The 21,745-nt window shown below is 38.4% G+C and overlaps 1 protein-coding gene across 1 annotated transcript; it reads right to left on the minus strand.

Moving 5' to 3' along the window:
* Positions 1-16,822, minus strand: Znf283 (zinc finger protein 283). Its single transcript, XM_076838198.2, is given in 7 exon segments — positions 1-1,977; positions 1,980-3,608; positions 9,332-9,458; positions 10,186-10,272; positions 14,345-14,444; positions 15,962-16,034; positions 16,493-16,822. Coding segments are annotated over 4 exon segments (1,836 nt in total). The 5' UTR covers positions 10,195-10,272; positions 14,345-14,444; positions 15,962-16,034; positions 16,493-16,822; the 3' UTR covers positions 1-1,906.
* Positions 16,823-21,745: the final 4,923 nt, after the last annotated feature.

Below are 21,745 nucleotides of genomic sequence, written 5' to 3' on the forward strand. Positions count from 1 at the left end.
AATAAGCATTGTATCCACTATCCCATAGGTAGTGAGGAAGAAATGACAAGCATGATTGGACAAGGTCACTGGTAAGGGTTTTCCCATATGTGTTACACTGACAGGGTTATTATCTAGGATAAATTTGCTGAAGTTTAGCAACAATTGAATAGTCCCAATAGGCTTCTATATATTCATTAAATGAACACGTCTGGTATAAATTCTCTTATGCTGTCATGGACATAAGAAGATTGTGATTCCCTCATTTGCCATTTCTTCCTATAGTATGAATTTTTTGCTATTAAAATCAGTATGGTGCCAGATGCGATGGTATACTCCTGTAATCCCAGGGGCTCGGGAGGCTGAGGCAGGAGGATCATGAGTTCAAAGCCAGTCTCAACAATGGTGAGGCCCTAAATAAAATACAAAATAGGGCTGGGGATGTGTTCAGTGGTTAAGTGCCCTTGAGTTTAATCCCCAGTACCAAAAAAAAAAAAAAAAATCAGAGCGGTGAGCCAGGCATGATGGCACATGCCTGTAATTCTCAGCAACTTAATGAGACACTTGCAACTCAGTGATATGCTACCTCTAAATAAAATATATAGAAGGGTTGGTAATATTTCTCAGTGGTTAAGCACCCCTGAGTTCAATTCCTGGTGCAAAAAAAAAAAATCAGAGCAGTAACAAATGAAAGATTTCTTATTGGAATTCAATCATATTAACTTATATTTTTAAAAGTATGAGTGTTATTTCTAAAATTATTACTGGGGAAGGGCAAACTTTTTAATTTCCAATAGTTCATAGGCTGGTACTTTTATAAAATATAATGAAAATGTTATGGTAATACCAAATTTCTATAAAAGCTCCCAAATATTTGCTCTCATTTTCTGTATTTATCTCATGTTAGACAGAAGACACTGTCTTCTAGTGAACTTGCACTAGCTTCTGGAAAATACTTTGAACAGTACCTATCTAAAGGCCTTCCTACAGTTTCAAGTCAAAGAGTTTCTAATTTGGATGAAGTTTCTGATGTATTCTATAATATTAACCATGTCTATATGCCTTTGCACATTCCTTACAGTCATACAGTATATTTCATAGCAGTATGAATTCTCTGAAAGCAAGAACTGAATTAAATTCAGATCCTTCCCAGATTCCTTACCATTTTAAAGTATTTCTAACTTTTTTTTTTGTACCTGGAATTGAACTCAGGAGCACTTGACCAGTGAGCTACATCCCCAGCCATATTTTGTATTTAGAGACAGGGTCTGAGTGGCTTAACACTTTGTTTTTGCTGAGGCTGGCTTTGAACTTGTGATCCTTCTGCCCCAGCCTCCCAAGCCACTAGGATTACAGGCGTGCGCCACCTCATCCGGCTTCTAACATGTTTAACTCTCTGATGTTGACTAGACTTTGAGCCATGAATAAAGATCTTCACGTCTCACATGGAAATGGTTTCACATCAGTATAAATTGATGTTCATTAAGATCACACAAAAATCTAAATGTCTTTTCATATTCTTTATATTCAAAATATTTCTCACTACTACGTATCTGCTGATGACAAGTAAACTATCTATACACAGGAGGAAAAGCTTTTGCATATTCCTTACATTCACAGAGCTTCTTTTTCTTTTTTCCTGCTATATCATTCAAAAAATTGAATGAACCCAGGGTTGCTCTACCATTGAGCTACACCCCAGTACTTTTTATTTTTTAGTTTGAGGTAGGGTCTTACCAAGTTGCCCAGGCTGGCCTTCAATTTGAGTTCCTCCTGCCTCAGCCTCCTGAGTAGTTAGGATTACAGGCATGTGCCACCATTGCCTGGCATATATTCATATGGTTTCTTCCATATGGTTTCTTTGGAGTAAGCTCTCTACTCATGTTAAGCTGTCCATATACAAAAATGTTCTCTCATATCTTTTCAATTACAAGGTTTCTCCAGTATCAATTTTCTTGTCTGAGCAAGTTGTCCATATAAAGGCCTCCCCACATCTTTATATCTACAGGTTTTGATATTACCATGAGTTCTCTCAAGTTGATCCAAGTTTGCGCTATGAGTAAAGGTCTCCCCAAATTCCTCATGTTGATAAAGTTTCTCACTGGAATGAAATTGCTCATGAACATAAAGTTGATATCCATTACCAAAGGCTTTCCCACATTCTTTACATTCATAGAATTTCTCACCAGTATGGACTCTCTCATGTTTAACAAGACTTGAACCCCAGCTAAAAGCCTTTCCACATTCCTTACATTCAAAAGGTTTCTCACCAGTATGGATCCTCTGATGTTGAGTAAGATGATAGCCACGACTGAAGGCTTTCCCACATTCTTTGCACTGATAAGGCTTCTCACCCGTATGGATTCTCTCATGTTGAACAAGACTTGATCCACAGTTAAAGGTCTTCCCACATTCCTTACAGTGGTAGGGCTTCTTGCCAGTATGAAATATCTCATGTTGAGTAAGCTGATACCCGCTACCAAAGGCTTTTCCACATTCTCTACATACATAGGATTTCTCACCAGTATGAACTCTCTCATGTTTAACAAGACTTGAACCCCAACTAAAGGCCTTTCCACATTCCTTACATTTGAAAGGTTTCTCACCAGTATGGATCTTCTGATGTTGAGTAAGACGATAACCACGACTGAAGGTTTTCCCACATTCTTTGCATTCATAAGGCTTCTCACCTGTATGGATTCTCTCATGTTGAACAAGACTTGATCCACAATTAAAGGTTTTCCCACATTCATTACATTGGTAGGGTTTCTTACCAGTGTGAAATATTTGATGTCGAGTGAGCTGATAACCCCAACAAAAAGCCTTTCCACAAACCTTGCATTCATAAGGTTTCTTACCAGTATGGATTTTCTGATGCTGAGTTAGTTGATAGCCACGGCTGAAGGCCTTCCCACATTCTTTACATTTATAAGGTTTCTCACCTGTATGAATTATCTCATGTTTAGCAAGGCTTGAACCCCAAAAAAACGCCTTCCCACACTCCTTACATTCATAAGACTTCACACCAATATGAATTTTCTGATGTTGAGTAAGGTGATAGCCACGACTGAAGGCTTTCCCACATTCTTTACATTCATAGGGCTTCTCCCCAGTATGGATTCTCTCATGTTTAACAAGGCTGGATCCCCAACTGAAGGTCTTGCCACATTCTTTACATTCATAGGGTTTCTCACCAGTATGAAATCTCTGATGCACACTCAGTTGATAGGCACTAAAAAAGTTTTTCCTGCATTTTTTACATTCAAAGCGTTTTTCAGTTATATGAGTTCTCTCATGTTGAACGAGTTTTGAGCCATGACTACAAGTCTTTCCACATTCCTTACAAACACACAGTTTCTCTCTATCATGAATTCTTTCCTGTTGAATAAGAGACTTATTTTTTCTGTATGTGGGTATTTTTTCATAGCTGATAATCATTTGACTTAAGTATCCCTCTTGATGTTTCTGTACTCCTTCAAATTTATTTTTGCACTTCCAATTATTTCTGAAAATGGATGCCTCAAGACCCAGGTTTTTACTTTCTTCCTTTGTATCCCAGCGGGAAAATTTTATTTCAAAAATGTCCTTTTTGGAAAATATATTTTTGGTCTCATATGTTGAGTCCAAATCTGAAAGGAAAAAAACACATTTCCTTATTTCTTTTATCAGAAAAACAAAAACTTCTATATAGTGCAGAAGGGGGTTTGGGAGGGATCTAAGATAATACTTACCATAAGTAAACTGGATTAGATTTACTGAACTTACTCCTGAGCATCAAACTTATCCCCTTTTAATCAAATTACTTTTATTTTTCAGCTCTTGTGATCTTAATGATCTGACAGTTTTGGGGAGAATTCAGAGATCACATTGAGAAGCCATGCAGATAGTCTCTAAAACCAAAATGTGAGCTTCCATCAGTCAAGCCCTTATGTTCCTGGGTGTGGTTATCCAATGTCCCTTGCTAGGCATGAATCTTAATAGTGATCAAATTCTTACTATTAGGAACTTCAGCTGATTATGTTTTGTATAACCTGGTCGAAGTTTTCTGTAACATCTAGATTGTTTTGTTTTCCTCTTGCCAAAATCTCCTGAAAGACTTTATTCACTCCAGAGTTTGTTGTCTGAATTTCCAAACCTGATATACTGGTAGATTTATTTGTGTGGAATTTATTAGGAGATAAGGAATGATCTCTATTTTCTAATTGGCTTATATGCATACTGGGTCATAGAGCCCAGTGTAGCTGATTCACAGGAAATCATTGTCACTTTCTATACCTTATACTTGGCTCAAGTTATTGACTGTGGATTTTGGTGTCTGTAGTTTTGTAATGAATCCCACAGGTAATCAAAATTTGAGCCACACCCTATTCCATGGCAATATCACAATCTAGTGATTTACCACACTGCTAGACTGCCCTGACCATATAGTTGGCAAAATGTTCTTCATCAGTCTTTTTTTTTTTTTTTTTGGTAGTTGGACACAATACCATTTATTTATTTATTTGTTTATTTTATTGATTTATTTTTATGTGGTGCTGAGGATCGAACCCAGGGCCTCACACATGCTAGGCAAGTGCTCTACCACTGAGCCACAACCCTAGCCCTCTTCATCAGTCTTTACATCACTGATATCTCCTCAAAGCACAGAAATAATGCCTTTGTATATGCTCTGATTTAAATGAAATATCTGCAAGCACAAAACAACAACTTTAGGGCATTCAGCATTTTATATGTATATGCACTATATTTTTTTTAACTCCCAGGCATATCCAACAAAGTGGCAGCCTTTCATTCAGGATAATTTAGAACTACAGTAGCCATTTTTAGCAAATTTTAAATTTTAACATGCTTCTTCAATTTCATATAGCTCTAGAATACAAAGGAGAAAATTTTTTAAATTTTTAAAATCTAAGGAGCTACATTTATAGAGACCAACAAGTGCTTAAATAAACTTTTTTAAAAAAATATAATTCAACAATTATTTTATTTATTTTTAATTTTTAAAATTTATTTATTGCCATTGCATCAATATTATTGATTTTCATTCTGCAAAACTGGGATTGTGAACCCTCAGGTAGGGCAATCATCAGAAACCAGTCATGATGGAAGGTGGGTGGGAAGACAATCCTCAGGTAATCTGGCTGGGATCCACTGGCACCCAACCCGCTTACCATCTCCTAGACACAACGGAGACTGAGAAAGATACAGGGATACAAAAGATTTGGGCCTCAAGCTTGAGCCCTTCTTTCTCCCCAGTGCACTAGAGTGTTCCCAGGGTTCACGTCTGCCCTTCCCAATTCCCTACTGTGGATATAATGGCCTTGGGGAAAAGCCAGATATAACAGGTGTTGTTGGCCTCTTCCTAGTCAGTCTGGTGGGAGGTGTCCACACCTGTGCCCTTACTTGCCAAGACTTTACCTATGTAATCCCCAGTGGTGCCTGTAGCTGTGCAGATAACAGAGGAATGGCAGGGAGCACAGGGTAGCAGAAGGGATAGAGATGTGTCCTAGGCCCTCTTTCTGGACCAGGTGCTGGGGCCATGGCCCAACTTGAAACAATTTTTTTTAAGAGTTTTAATATTTATTTTTTAGTATTTGGCGGACACAACATCTTTGCTTGTATGTGGTGCTGAGGATCAAACCTGGGCCGCACGCATGCCAGGTGAGCGCGCTACCGCTTGAGCCACATCCCCAGCCCTTGAAACAATTTTTTAAGACAGAAAAAATTGACTCCCAGTGTTTAAAGTGTTATAGATCTTTAAGAAAATCTTTGGTGCTTGCTAGAGCTATATCTAAGGAAAAAGGGTTTGATTCCCAGTTAAAGTAATAGCTCTGTTTATAAGATAAAAAGAAAAGCATTGCTATTAGGTTTTCAAAGTTTGTAAAATAACTTCAAAAGTTTATGTGCTATGTAGATTTTTCTATATATGTTGTACTCATTAGATAAGTAGAGTTTGGCAGACTTTTTCTATAAAAGACCATACAGTCCAAACTACTCAACTCTACCCTCTTACCAAGAAAGCAGCCACAGATGTTATATAAAAATAAATAGGCATAGCATATCCCAATTCCCCTTGAATTACAAAAACAATGGCTTCCAGGACCATTCTTTGCCAAATTCTTGAGATGAAGCTAATGTTGCTTTCATAAATATTTACAATGACAAAAATGCATGCTCAATTAAATTTATATTTATTTAAATTAAGCCAGATTTGCATGAAAGGATTGATTCTGATAATGTCAGATAATGCTGCAAATTATGCAAATCTACATATTTACTTTAATTAAATAATTTTAAAGCCAGGCATGGTGGTACATGCTTTTTATTCCAGTAGCTCAGGAGGCTGAGGCCTAAATATGACAAGTTCAAAACCAACCTCATTAACTTAGCAAGGCCCTGGGTAACTTAGTGAGACCCTGGCTCAAACAACAAAAAGGGCTGGGATATGGTTCAGTGGTTAAGCACCCCTGGGTTCACTCCCTGGCACCAAAAACAAACTAACTAAATAAATAAATAAATTATAAGTTCTCTAACACACTCAGTGACAATGATCTTGACAGTAAATAATTTTTGGACATAATTAGTTCCTAAGAAGCTATTCATAAAACAGAGCAAATACTTTTAAGTTATAGTTCAGTTAGGTTTACTTATTTCTTGACTATTTTAAAACACATTTTCACTCAACTAAACTGAAACATCAACATCAATGGTGAAGATCAATGATGCCACACATCATCTTACAAAACACTAATATGCTAACTGTATTTTTTAAAATAGTTTTAGTTGTAGATGAACACAATACTTTCATTTTATTTGTTTTTATTTTTACGTGGTGCTGAGGATCAAACCCAGTGCCTCACATATTTGAGGCAAGCGCTCCACCACTGAACCACAACCCCAGCCCCTGCCAACTGTATTTTAAGATGGAAAAGTAAGTATTGTCATTCAGCATGTTATGACAATATTAGTGTAGTTAAATGCATCAGAAATGCCATGTCATGTCATCATGTACGAAAAGAGTAACAAAAGCATGAAATGACACAAAAGAACTAAGAGCAAAATGAAAACGACCTTGGGATAAACTGTCCCTCTCTGTAAGAGGAAATTCCTGTTCTTTTCTTCAGTATATATAGAAAATAAAAACTTAATTTTGCCACACCTCTGTGTATACTTTAGATTTCAAGACACTGATTTTCATGTTTTTGGCTACCTTCTACCACACATCTAAGCTATTTTTGAACAGGATAGGACAGAATATTTTACTAGTCCAGACTGTGTCTCTGTTCAAGAAAGCTTTCCCTGAACATCTTATCAAAATTATCCCCATTGCTTTCTATTCCTTTATACTGTTTACCTCTCCTGAATAACATGACTAATTACAGAATAGTATTTATTTAGTTGCTTACTTATTTGTGTTCCTGCCCCACTCACTATAAGGTAAATGGCATGAAAGTGGGCAAGTTCTCAATCCTGTTCATGACTGTATTGATAGCATCCCATGCAATGCCTGGCTAAGAGTGGGTACTCAATACGATATTTGCAGAATGTATAAATGAATACATATCTTCATTTCTCACTTAGACGCACAACTAAATTCAATATACAGGTAAAATGGTTGCACCAGTATAAATAGAATACTTTCCTCATCGAAATAGGCAGGAAATATGAAAAGAAATCAAAAACAGGTAAATGGGATGAAGATGATATTCTAGGCTGGGGGTGCAGCTAAGTGGAATAACACTTGCCCAGCATATGCAAGGCCCTGGGTTCTGCAGTGGAAAGAGAAAAAAGAAGTGACATTCCTTTGGTAGCTCAAACTGATATTTCTGTTTCCTTCTAAGTCTCAGGTCTTCACTCCATGGGTCTTAGTCCTTCACAGGGAACTTCCCAAGCCCCATCTCAGGTGCTCCTTCTTCTCTGTGACCTGAGAGGATGTTCCCTGCCTCTGCCCTGCCTTGCTTCTCCTGGGTACCACCTGCTTGTCCTCCCTCTCACACCATCCAGGGCTCTTCCCTTTCTCTAATAAATGTAGTCATATCTGCCTTAGGAACATTTTCTTAGCTCAAAAAATTTAGTGAAGTTTACAATAACGGTAAAATACAATACTGGTAAGTGCTTCAGGGAAGAGAAAATGACCGTGTTTTAGACTCATTCAAGGTTCTGCCTCTAGAGAAAATAGACAGTGATTGAGAACATATACCTTAGAACCAGACTTCCTAGTTCAATTCCTACCACTGTCTTCTACCAGCTCTGTGACCTGGCAAGTCATTTCAAATGTATGTGCCTCTGTATTCTCAACCAAAAATGGGGGCAGGTGGTACCTGAAAATGTTGTAAGGGTTAAATAATGTATTCATACTGCTTATACTGCCTGGTATATAGTAAAGCACAGTGCTATTAATATTAGCACATGATTATTGTTATTTTGCTAAGAGGAAAACCAACACATTTCATGAGATATTTTTAGGATTTAACAAAATGTGCAACGCAAAGTTCATAGGTTTGAACTTTGAACTTCAAATCTTTTGTAAGTAATGTGTTTACTATGAATTCTATTCATTGACTCTGCCCCTAAATAAAGTGCAGAGGTTCTCAAAAGTCAGAGTATATCAGGTCTCTCTTTCTAGCTGTTTTCCTTGCATGTGGGTCATAAAATAAACAAGAGCAGCACTTCTCACCTGAATGTGTGAGGATAACTGGGCAGATCTCATGTAAAGGCAGATTCTGTTGGCAGGTCAGGGTTAGGACCTGACATGCTGCATTCTGACCAGCCCCAGAAGAAGCTGATGCTATTTGCATAGGAGTTCACAACAAAAAGATAAAACTTAATGCCCACCAACCAAACCATGACATTGAAGCACTCAGAAAACCATCTATAATTCTCACAAAAAGCCAACACATCTCCCTATCATCTGGCTCCTACTGATCTCCCATACGAATTTCTTGGTCCTCTCTCCTTCACTAACTTTGTTCTGGCTTTCTTATGGTTCCTCAAACAAAAGAACCACACTTTGAGGAGCAAGGACCACATCTACAGAGAGTCTGAAAGTAAATACAGGATGTGACCTGGTTTCTCTGACCATGGTGCATGGAATGAATGTCCTCCAATGCAAACCAAGCCCCCTGGTCATTGAAGAAGAGAGGCAACTGCAGGGAAGGCCAGAAGAAGTTGTGAAGCTCACTGAGGGATGGGGAAAATCAAGGTGCTTAATGAACCTATCTCTAACCCAACAAAGTATTGAAACATTCTTGGAATTCATCTGTGTTCTTTGAAGATAGCTCTATAATGTCCTGTGGAGAAAGGTGATGTTGCAGAGAAGAGATTCTAAATTATTTCAGGCAGTTGACCTTACCCAGCGACACCCAGTTACTGTAGTTCTCCAACATCACATCCATGTACAAGTCCCTCTGAGCCAGGTCCAGGTACTCCCACTCCTCCTGAGAGAAGTCGATGGCCACATCCCTGAATGTCACCAATTCCTAAAACCAAAACCCACGTATTACTTAGAAAATGAGGGTATAAAGAATAAACTGTGAAGAAAGGGAAAATATATCAATCAAGTAAGTCTGGAAGCCTTTGACACAGCTAGGGAAAAATAAGAAAACCAGGGCAACCAAAGCAGAACGTCAATATTCTAGAATGATCCTCTTATAGCAGGAAGAAAAAAACTTCCTGGATGCAGTAAAATAACTCAGCTATCTAGATCTATCTGGAAATATATAAATAATCACAGTTTCTCCTCTATTAAATAAAAAGTGTGTGTGTATACATGTACATACAACCTATAAATTCCTTATAAATGTGAAGTGCTAGCCATCTTTTCCTTTTAAAGAATATGAAAAAAAATCACAAAAATTTTCAAGCATACTCACAAATGTACTCTAAATCTCTGTATTAGAAAAGTGATTTCCACTAAGTTAAGAATTATTGTCAAGTCTCAAGTAAATCATCCTGTTAGATTACATCTAAGATGTATGACTGAGCACACAGGAGATGTTGAATATTAGATTCAATGAATAAAACAATGATTGAAAAAGGGAGAGGCACTCAGGGCGGACACTGGGCTATTTAGCACCATCTTGACTGGTTGAGAAGTGGGTTCAGGGTTGGAGTTCTGTTAGGTAGAAAGCTTTAGGTTAACCAAGGGAAAAATTCATGTGACCAAAAAAATCAGAATATTTCAAGAAGAGAAAAATACCAACTTACATCAGTCATGGTTTTAGAATTGTGAGAGCTAATTAATGATCCATTGATTCCTCTATTGGTGAAGCACAGGATGCAGAAAAGCCAGAACTAGGGAAATAAAAAGAGTTAGACCAGCTATGCCTAAATTGAGCCCATCCTGACGTAAGCTGCCATAAGCTTTAATCTCCTTCATGACTACTTCTACTCCACACGCCACATGCTATTTATGGAACCTAAACTCTGGTCCCAAAGAGCCCCCAAGGCTCTTCAGCAGGAAGGTTTCCGGCAGCACCTGGTTCTAGGGATGCTACTCTGGACCTGTGATTAGACTACTCAGTCCTGCCCAGAGCAGATCTTCCTTCCACCATTCCCACCCCTCCAGGCTGAGAAGGGGCCTCGTGGTACAAATTAGAACCTCCTTCATGGGCTCAGGACTAAAAAAAGTTAGTCAAGGCTCAGGAGCTAGACAGTGAGGACAAGGAATTGTTCAGGAGCCAAAAAGTTGACTTTCTGAGGCATACAGACATTCATGATATGAAACTGATAAATTTTCTAATCAAGATAGACTGTCAATAGAAAAAATAGGTCATAGGATATACAGTATGATTACATTTATACAATACAAACATATATCAATAGAGAAAGACAATAAGTTGTCAATAAATGAAAACAATTTGGAAAATTACACATCTATATATTAATAATGTCTTCATAGTGATCATGAGATTCTTTTTGTTTAGATAGTCTGCTTAATTGTTGTAACCCTGGTTGTGTACTATATTAACTCCATGATTTACACATATGACCATGTTCTGCCTAGAAAAGTGGCTGAATTCTCCAAGCAATCTTTTTCATCTAATAAACTATGTCCTTTGATTAAAGAAAAAAAAAAAGAGGGTTTGCCTTAGAGACAACGGGAGACAATTAAGGTTTGTTGTTGCTGTTTTTAACTAGGGAACTAACATGAAAAGATTTGCACTTTTTTGCAAAAATAGGTATGTTTAATCTGGCTTAAACATTGCACAATGTGTACATGTATTGAAATATCACATGGTTAATATGTACAATTATTAGGGTCTGTGGCTCAGCAGTAGAGCACTTGTTTAGCTTGTGCAAGGCCCTGGGTTCAATCCTCAGCACCATATAAAGTAAAATAAACACATTATGTTTACCTACAACTAAAAAATAAATATATATATATATTTTTAAATATGTACAATTATTATATTTTTACTTATGCATTATAGTTACACGTAATAGTGGGATCCATGATGCCACAGGCACATGACATAATTTGCTCAATCTCCCTCCCTAATACCTCCCCTTTCCCTCCTCTACTTCCTCTCCCTGACCCACTTGTTCTACTCTACTGATCTCCTTCCTATGACTATTGTTATTATTTTCATTAGTACATTATCACTATATATATAAGCTGGATTCATTGTAATATATTTGTTCATGGACATAGCATAATTTGGTAGATTTAGTTCTCCAGTGCATCCCCACACCCTCTCCTCCTCCCTCCCTCTCTATCCCCTTCCTCTACTCTATTGGTCACCCTTCTCTTTGCACGAGATCCCCTTTTTTATTCCCACTCCCCACCCCATTCTCTAGCTTCCACATATGAGATAAATCATTCAATCTTTGATTTTTCTGGTCCCCAAGCAATGTTATAGATGTAATGATGAGATCTTGATCCCGTGTCCTTTTGTGTCTTCTTGACAGACCAGTTTATACATCTGAACTATCTTAGACATGACAGTCTCTAGATAAATGCCAAACTGGTTGATCCTAGTAGATTCAATTTGCAGCTACCATCAGTAAACTAAAAACTAAAAAAGTATAAGGCTTACAGAAAAATTCCATTTGCCTCCATAAAGTTGGTTATGATCTAACAGTGTTACCTACAGTTATCTTCTGGTGAGTTCTAAGGCAGATCACCTGTACTGCTATTGGCCTTTGTTGCTAGCTGCCTTACACTTATTCTAAGCATGTTATGCTCCCAAGTATTACTATCAAGGGTCTTGTATTGGGGACAAATTTTTACCCACAATTCCACTTCTAGAAATGTAAATGTAAGAAATAGCCAGTGAAGTACTCAAGATATATATATACAAAGTCATTTAACAAAAAAATAGTTTCAGAAACCCAAGAATTAGAAGCTATCTTAATAGTAGGCTGAAGGCTTAATAACTATGAACCCTTATACTCTCATTAGTTATGATAATACTGGCTAATATTAATTGATGAAGAAAGACATGCATGACCAATTCCTTATTGAGGTAGGCCACTTTGTAGCATAATGTTGGTCACATATATATGTTGAAATTAAGATAAAGACTCTGGTGTCAGACTCTCAGAATATGAATCTGAGCTTGATGGTTACCAATTTCCAATTATCAATGTACCTCTGTTTCCTCATCAATAAATGAGGGATGAGAACAGTGTCTACCACAGATAGCCACATTGAAGATTAAGTCATAAAATCCATACAAAATTCTGAATTGCATACAATAATTGCTTAAATATAAGCTTTAGCCATTATTATTAAAGATGAGGGATATTACTAGCCCTTATCCCATTATAATAAAAAAGAGACCTTAGACCACTATTTCCATTTTCCCCACTGTAAAAATGTGTGCTTCTCAGGTCTGTTTTTTTTTTTAATGCTTATTAAAATTGTAAAGGTCAGCCTTGAGCCCACTATTCTTCCTAAATAATAATATGAGCAAAACAAGTTCTCAGGAAATATACCTTCCTCCCAGAAGATCAAAAAGCTGGCGCATGAATACAACCTGGGGGCTGGGAATGTGGCTCAGAGGTAAAGCACTTGCCTGGCATGTGCTCCTACTCCTAGGTTCAATTCCCAGCACCACAATAAAATAAAATATGACCTGATTAGTTGTCAAGTAAAAACTTAACCAGAGGTTCAATCTTGTTCTACCATGCAAATTTGGGTTTACTTGAATATTTACAACTGTGTCCTTCTTACCTTACCTTCTATTATTAATATCTATCCTTAAACATTTTATTTTTGTAAAATAACTTAATGTTGGAGATTATTGCTATGTGGAAGTAACCCTTAAAATAATTCCTAAACATCTGTGTTGCCTTGGTAACTAATTTTTTCTTCTTCATATAATTATTACTTTTTTAAAATATATATATTTTGTTTTAGTTGTAATTGGACACAATACTTTTTTATTTTATTTTAATGTGGTGCTGAGGATCGAACCCAGCACCCTGCACATGCTAAGCGAGCACTCTACCATTGAGCCACAAACCCAGCTCAAATTATTACTTTTTTGAAGGGTGGGAGGTGCCAGGGATTGAACTCAGGGGCACATGACCCACTGAGCCACATCCCCATCCCTGTTTTGTATTTTATTTAGAGACAGGGTCTCACTGAGTTGCTTAGTGCCTCGCTTTTTGCTGAGGCTGGCTTTGAACTCATGATCCTTGTGTCTCAGCCTCCGGAGCTGCTGGGATTACAGGTATGCACCACTGTGCCTGGTGTATTATTACTTTTTAATAAACAATGCAGTAGATTAAAGATAATCACGTATTCCATCTTGTATTTCCATTAAGGGGCTCTCAATAGAATGCCTGTTCTGAAGGAAGCTGACTCCATAATATAAGGCTACACTGAAATGACCAAACAGAAATACCAAACCACATGGAGACACTCAGGAGCCTGGTAATTTTTAAATGGTATTTCTATAATCCTAAGTGTTGTAAGTACCTGAAGGTTTTCAAATAAGAAAGGAATCACTGATGCTTCCTCCCCCGTCCCTCTCTTTCTCTTTATTATATAGTTAAGATAAAACCCACATCTGGGTTAGATTTCTTTTTTAAGCTAAGATATAAATAGCCTTCAACTCATTTATCCACCAATACTGTGATTTTATTCTGCTGAAATAAAACCAGACATAAGCTCATAGGAAAAAAAGATTTGAATAAAAATACAATAAAATATTAAGAATGATTAACTCTAGAGACATAATTTTAACTTCTTTCTCACTCTATCTCCTCGATTATTAATTTTTTTCATTAATCCATAATGAGAAACATAAAGGCATTTCCAAATGTAATAAACTGAATGATAGAAGAAGTATATTCAATCATTAAAGGAACTAAAACAGCACTAACACTGAAAATCAGTGAAACAAATTATACCTACTAGCTCTGGAGCGTCCTTTAGCTGTCCCTCATCAATACAATGACACGTTCACTATCAAAATTCTTCAATCAACATGAAGTAGGTAAGCCACCTTCAAAGTCTATGTAACAAAATACATGCACATAAACAAAACAGTATTTGGTACACAATAGATGCTCAATAAATGTGACTATACCTCTGTCTTTCACTGGATTACCAATTAAAATAACTTTTGGATATAGTAGATTAAAGATAGTCTTTTAAAACCCTGATTTAGTGACTGGTATTCAAATATAACTTATATTCTTGAGTACTTTTATTCATGATTATAATGATTACTTAATATTATATCATTTATATTTTTCCTTCTTACTGATTATTTATAAACATAATTTTTGCTAGGTGCATAATATTTTATCACAAGATATACTGCTATTTACTTAACTATTTCCATATTAAAGGACACAAATTTTATGTATGGTCCTTCCTAGCTCCCAGAGACTTTGTTCCAGACCAATGCAGCCAGATATTTTTGCACATTTGACAGTCTCATGAAATTATAGACATGTTTTCCCACTTACAAAAACACATTTACAAATATTTAGAAAAAAATTATCTTAATTTTGAAAGGTTTATAGTCTCCAGGAACCTTATCAATGGAATAAGAAACCCTCAGTCTACGATTTCCTGTCTTAGAGCATTTGAGTGTCTGGCAACTTTTTTAACTTGCAAGCACTCATCATGATCAATTTCATATTTCTGTTGTTCCTGATCTATAACAAGTTGATGGAGAATGATCTAGAATCATAACTTTCAATATTCAGTAAACTCATATCATGGGGTAGACTCTGTTCTAAAGAGCTTTACACATATAACTCATTTGACATCCTTACAACCCCATAAAGTAGATATTATTTTGTCTGAATTTTGTAGATGTGTCAGTCACAGTCAACTAGGCTCCAAGAAATGCTCCAAACAGGTGAATAGATAAGAGCTGACTCAATTGTCCAGAAGTCCATGCAGCTAACAACATGCAGAGCCAGGATCTGACTACAGATAGTCTGGATCCATACCCTTACTCTTACCCTCAACACAATACTGTCTCTCAGAAATCACCAAAGCTGAACCTGAAACAACTCATGTTTGACAACATTACAGACTTTTACTTACAGATTATTTGAAAGTCTCTTATTGGTGCAAACCATAAATCCCTGCACTCAAAGCTCAATCATGTTTGTACTCCTAAAAACAGACAATACTGTCACTTATTGGCTGAAATCTTGCCTTCCTTTAAAACTCTCCTACCTTGCCTTACCTTAAATCATAACTGTGGAAAAGATTTTTTTAAGTTTGTACACAGTACCAGTATTTGAATGGTACTCATATTCTAAAATAAAGCTCTAACATGAATCTCCATATTTCTATAATGTTAGAATTCACTAAAAGAGTTAAACAGATGGATAATAAAACAGATGGCTAAAGATCAGGGGACTGTGTGTATGCACAAGGTGGGTAACTGTCCAGAAGGGAGACTCAGACTGACAATACTAGTCAAGATATTTCCAGCTAAGTAAAGTAAATGTTCTTTTAATCAGGCAAAAGTAATAATATGAAAAAGAAAAGAAAATGCAAATTCACCTGAATCTTGATTTCTAAATATGCAAAAAAATTCTTTCTTCCTCCTCCAGTACTTTTTAGGAACCTGGCAACACTGGTCAAAAATCAGGAATCATAATAAGACACTAGCATTTCTCCAAGCACAAACTGAAAAAGAAAAAATAAAAGCAAAACAACTTCGAGAGCCACATCTGCCTTCATTCACACAATTAAAAGGGAGACTGGAGTCTTATCTCTAAGTTGACAGCAATTCTCAGGATAGAGTCTGCTTGCAAGCAGCTCTGATATATGTAGCTGGTACCTAAAGAGCTCCTGGAGGCACCTCTTTAGGATCCTACCTCCAGGACTTCCCTATCATATCTTTCCAGGAGCCTGTCATGTGGTCACTTGCAGAACTAAGTCTCATTCTTCTTTTCTGAAGTCTTTTCAAGGACTCATACTTTCTTGTGGTCATTTATCTGTGACAAGCTCAAAGACAGCCTAAAGATAACCTAGAGCACGTGGCCGAAGTAAACCAGACCTTCGAATAAGATCACACCCGGTCGCACTCACCGTCACGGAGTCACCTCTCACGGTATGTCACGCTGTCTGTCACATACCATCCAGTTCAGCTGCTCGCGTGCACGCAGGCTTGAGGCTCTGGACACGACAAGCTGTCCCGGCCTTTTTACTTCCAGCAACTCCCGGGTGTCACCCGCATCCTCCTTGCCAGTTCTGATCCGACTCCGGCACAGCTCGCTGAGCCCTCCCAGTCACCCGGCGCTGATTTACTTCCTCGGACGCGACCGACTCAGCACGCAGAGTCCGAGAACCTTATGGACACTGGAAAGGGACCCTGAGACCGAGGTTAGTGTGGACATGGAGGCTTATGGGAAATTAGAACCGGGAAACCCTCGGAGCCTGGGAATTGGATCATAAACTTGTTCTCCGCAGGGAAACTCACCCCGCCCACAAAAGCTCTATGCCCCGGAGACTTCTGGGCAATGTAGTCCGCAGCCTGAGCGCCCCCGGAAGTTGGAGCGCGGGCGGCAGGAATGCTCCCGGCATGCAACTCGGCTGGCTTGTGAGAGCGCTTGCCCCGAGTCCGGGCCGTTGAGTTGGGGCGAGCCTCATGGCTCTGTGGTCTTTGAGGTGGTTGAAAGAGAAGCCAGATGTACCCAGCAAAGGCTGAGGAAGGCATTCTGGAGTCCAGAGCGGGTAGAGATGGGAATGGGGGCGTCCGGGGACTTAGGGCTGAGTGAAGTCCAAGGGAATGGCCTGGGGAAGACCTCGAGATTACCTGGGGGCCTTTGATTACCTGCCCCGGTGCCTGGCGGTTGCACAGATGGCTGTGTCATGGCCTGAGCTGGTGAATACGCTGTCGGGACACTGTGTGGAATTACGTTCCTGGGGTAGTGTCTGAGCTCCCGCCCTGGTGAGTCGGCTTCCTTCGGGTTTAGAGATCACGTCCCACTGGTGGAAGGTCACACCGGGGTCGTGAATGGATGAAATGACGGGGGGTTTGTGCGACGGTCTCTAGGACCGAGAGACTTGAAGAGATCTTTAAGATTCTTTCTGTTAATATCTGTAACCAAAGATGACTTCAGTATTTGTGAGATTTTTTTTTAATTTAGTTTTTAGTTTTAGGTGGACACAATATCTTTATTTTTTATGTGGTGCTGAGGATCGAACCCAGTGCCTCATGCATGCTAGGCGAGCACTCTACCACTGAGCCACAACCCCAGCCCCTGTGAGTTGTTTTTTTAAGTAGACATTTCTTGGTCTGCATACCATGAAAATGGATCACTGTCCAGCTGTGATTTTTTTTAAAAAAACTGTTCAATGTTATCTAATTTGGTATGAATTTAATTACCTGACTATTGGCCACTATGTGGAAAACTGTGGTTGTGTGTTGTGATTGTGAGCAGCAATAAACTGCAGTTACATTATCTGTAAAATATATTGGGTTATTACAATTTTTAAAAATTTTTTTTAGTTTTTAATGGACCTTTATTTATTTATATGTGATGTCAAGAATCAAACCCAGTGCTTCACACATGCTAGGCAAGGGCTCTGCCACTGAACTATGACCCCAGCCCAGTTACTTAGTGTGTGTGTGTGTGTGTGTGTGTGTGTGTGTGTGTGTGTTTTACTGGGGATTGAACCCAGGACCTTGCAGATGCAAGGCAAGCACTCTACCAACTGAGCTATACCTTAGCCCTTTTAAAAGATCCAATCTAACTAGTCCCTCTGAAGTGTGCAAAGGTGGAGAAAGAATAAAGAAGGAAGCTCACACGTAGGAAGTAAGAGTTCATTCAGCCACTGAGCCACATCCCCAGCCCTAATTTGTATTTTACTTAGAGACAGGGTCTCACTGAGTTGCATAGTGCCTCGCCATTAATGAAGCTGACTTTGAACTTGCAATCCTGTTTCTGCCTCCAGAGACACTGGGATTATAGGCGTGTGAACCTGGCTACATCTTACTGTAGCATCAAGTTTAAGATGCAGAAAAAGATTTGCAGTTTATCTGATATTATTTAGATATGTTTTATGAATCAAAGATGTTTTCTGGAAAGAGTGCAAATCAGTATATGTGGGAAGCCGTACTCGCACGTGTTTGGTCTACTTTCCTGACTGGGTGTGAGGCACTCAGACCAGCTGTGTCAGAGCCTTCCCCACCCTTTCCAGGTGCGAAGAGGGCTTGTCTGTGTGGGGGGTGTGACTGACCATTGACCTGGAAACCAATCACTGACCCTGACCTTGGAATGCTGTCCCCCTCGACCTTCATTGGATGAAATTTTCCCCTGAATTTTTTGTTCCCCAATAAAAGCCCACTCTCTGGCGTGCTCCTTCCTCTTTCCTGCTGGTCTCTTGTGTAAACCTTGCTATTGCCAGGTGGCTGGAGGCAGGAGCCAGGAGAAGCCATCTCTTAGCTGGGCAAGAAAAAGGTAAATTGAGTTTATGTGTCTGTATTTTGATCTCACTAGTTAACTTCTATGTTTGGAACCTCTAGTATGAAGCTAGCGTGCTGGTCGTGCAGCAGAAGTATAACTTTTAAAAAGAAAGAAGAAATCAAAGTAACATGAAGTCATGAAGTGGCTGAGGTAGGCTCCCATTCTTCTATAATATTGAAGGGACTTGAGCAGATAAGTTTGGAGAGCCCTGGGTTAAGGAATAGCTTTCCACTTGTAAAGACGTGGATTGAAACAGCCAGAATTAGGAAGTCAGATGTACTAGATTATAGGTCAGGTAAGGCAAAGAACCTTTCTGAGACTACATTATATGTAGTTATTCACCACATAACTACTTGCCTTATTTTTAAAAAGTAATAATTAACACGTTTTGTTACATTCTAAATATACAAAATGTCACTTCTATTTTCTAAGCAGGGCCTGATTTCTCTGTTGCATCTGTCAATTTTGACCCTAAAAATTTTGAGTTTCTTCTGACATGTCTGATGATCTCCTTTTATCTATCTGGAATGGAGGTAAAACCAGATGAGGCTGCGTGTGGTGACACACGTAGGAGGATCAAGAGTTCAAAGCCAGCATCAGGAACAGCGAGGTGATAAGCAACTCAATGAAACCCTGTCTCTAAGTAAAATACAAAATAGGGCTGGGGTGTGGCTCAGTGGCTGAGTGCCTCTAAGTTCAATCCCCAGTATGCCCCACACATACACACAAAAAGGAAAACACAAAGCTCCTAAAACTAATAAAAGATTATAACTGGGTTTTATCATATAAGGTTAACATGGAATTTGAAATTAAAGACATACTATCTTAATATTATTGTCTCTCCAAAATGAAATACTTAGTTATAAATCTGACAAAATATGTACAAGATCTGTGGGAGGCCAACCTTACGGGTGACTGAGTTACACTCCCCAGCTGGGTGCTGAGGTGCTCAGTCACAGAAATGGGTGTGTCTTGCTACAGCCCCATGGGTGAAGCTGTGCTCACCTGTTCCTTTGTAATATAACCCCTTGCCCTGTTTAGGATAGAATCTTCCATGGAAGTGCCTTGTATGTGTCCCCTCCTCTTACTGTGCCCTTGGGTGTGGCCTATCCAGGTGTCAGTCAACCTGCTGACAGTGGACATCATGAAAATAGACTCAGCCCCCTGAAACCTGACCCCTTGCCTCATTTGAATAGCTTCTTCTCAATAAAAGGGGTCAGCACGTGCTCTTGCTCTCTCTCTTTGTGCCGCCTCTTAAGGTCAGAGGAACTGTCACAGCAACCCCAAAGAAAAAGGTATTTGTGTCTCTTGTGTGGTTATTTCGTGCAGCCCAGTTAGCCCAGTTTAACTAGATTGACCCCTGAGCCTTTTAGTCGCCAGAACAGAAACCCGGCAAAGATCTATGAGGGAAACTGAAAGACCAATAAAATGAATCAAAAAACAAATAAGTGGAGAGAAATTCCATATTCACAGATAGAAAAACTCAGTCAGAATGCCGGTTCTTCCAACTTGATTCTAGATTCAATGAAATCTCAGTCAAAATTCTAGCAATTTTGTGGATATTGACAAACTGATTCTAAAATTTATATGGAGAAGCATAAGGCCCAGAATAGTCAGCACAATATAGAAGAAGGGAAAAAATCACAGGACCAACACTAAGTTATTTCAAGACTCTATAGTAATCAAGGTCGAGTTGAGTTTCTTTTGGAAATGGAAATGGGGATATAGCTCAGTAGTAGACCATTTGCTTAGTATGCATGATGCTCTGGGTTCAGTTCCCAACACTGCCAAAAGATAAAAAAGGAACAGGCAAATAGATCCATGGAATAGAAAAGAGACCTCAGAAATTGACTCATATAGTCAACTGATCTTTGACAAAGGGGCAAAGGCAGTACAATAAAGAAGAGGTAGTCCTTTCAACAAAATGATGCTGGTACAATTGGGTATCCACATGCAAGAAAGAAAAGAACACAGATATAGACCTTATACCCAATTACAAAAGTTGACTCAAAATTGATCAAAACCTAAATGTAAATTCAAAATTATAAAAACTACTAGAATATTGCAGAAGAGGAAATCTATCTGAGTGCAAGATCTTGAATCTGGCAATTATTTTTTAGATACAACACCAAAGGCAAGATCTGTAAAAGAAATTATTAAAATTCTGGAGTTCACAAATTATCACTATTTGCAGATGACATGATTCTATACCTAGCAGACCCAAAAGGGTCTACAAAGAAACTATTAGAGCTAATAAGTGAATTCAGCAAAGTGGCAGGATATAAAATCAACACGCATAAATCAAAGGCATTCCTGTATATCAGCGACAAATCCTCTGAAATGGAAATGAGGACAACCACTCCATTCACAATATCCTCAAAAAAAATAAAATATTTGGGAATCAACCTAACAAAAGAGGTGAAAGACTTACACAATGAAAACTACAGAACCCTAAAGAGAGAAATAGAAGAAGATCTTAGAAGATGGAAAAATATACCCTGTTCATGGATAGGTAGAACTAACATCATCAAAATGGCGATATTACCAAAAGTTCTCTATAGGTTTAATGCAATGCCAATCAAAATCCCAACGGCATTTCTTGTAGAAATAGAGAAAGCAATCATGAAATTCATATGGAAAAATAAAAGACCCAGAATAGCAAAAACAAGGCTAAGCAGGAAGTGTGAATCAGGCGGTATAGCGATACCAGACTTCAAACTATACTACAGAGCAATAATAACAAAAACAGCATGGTACTGGTACCAATACAGGCGGGTGGACCAATGATACAGAATAGAGGACACAGAAACCAATCCACAAAATTACAACTATCTTATATTTGATAAAGGGGCTAAAAGCATGCAATGGAGGA

The sequence above is a fragment of the Callospermophilus lateralis genome, chromosome 18, assembly GCF_048772815.1.
Source record: "Callospermophilus lateralis isolate mCalLat2 chromosome 18, mCalLat2.hap1, whole genome shotgun sequence".
NCBI classification, from domain to species: domain Eukaryota; kingdom Metazoa; phylum Chordata; class Mammalia; order Rodentia; family Sciuridae; genus Callospermophilus; species Callospermophilus lateralis.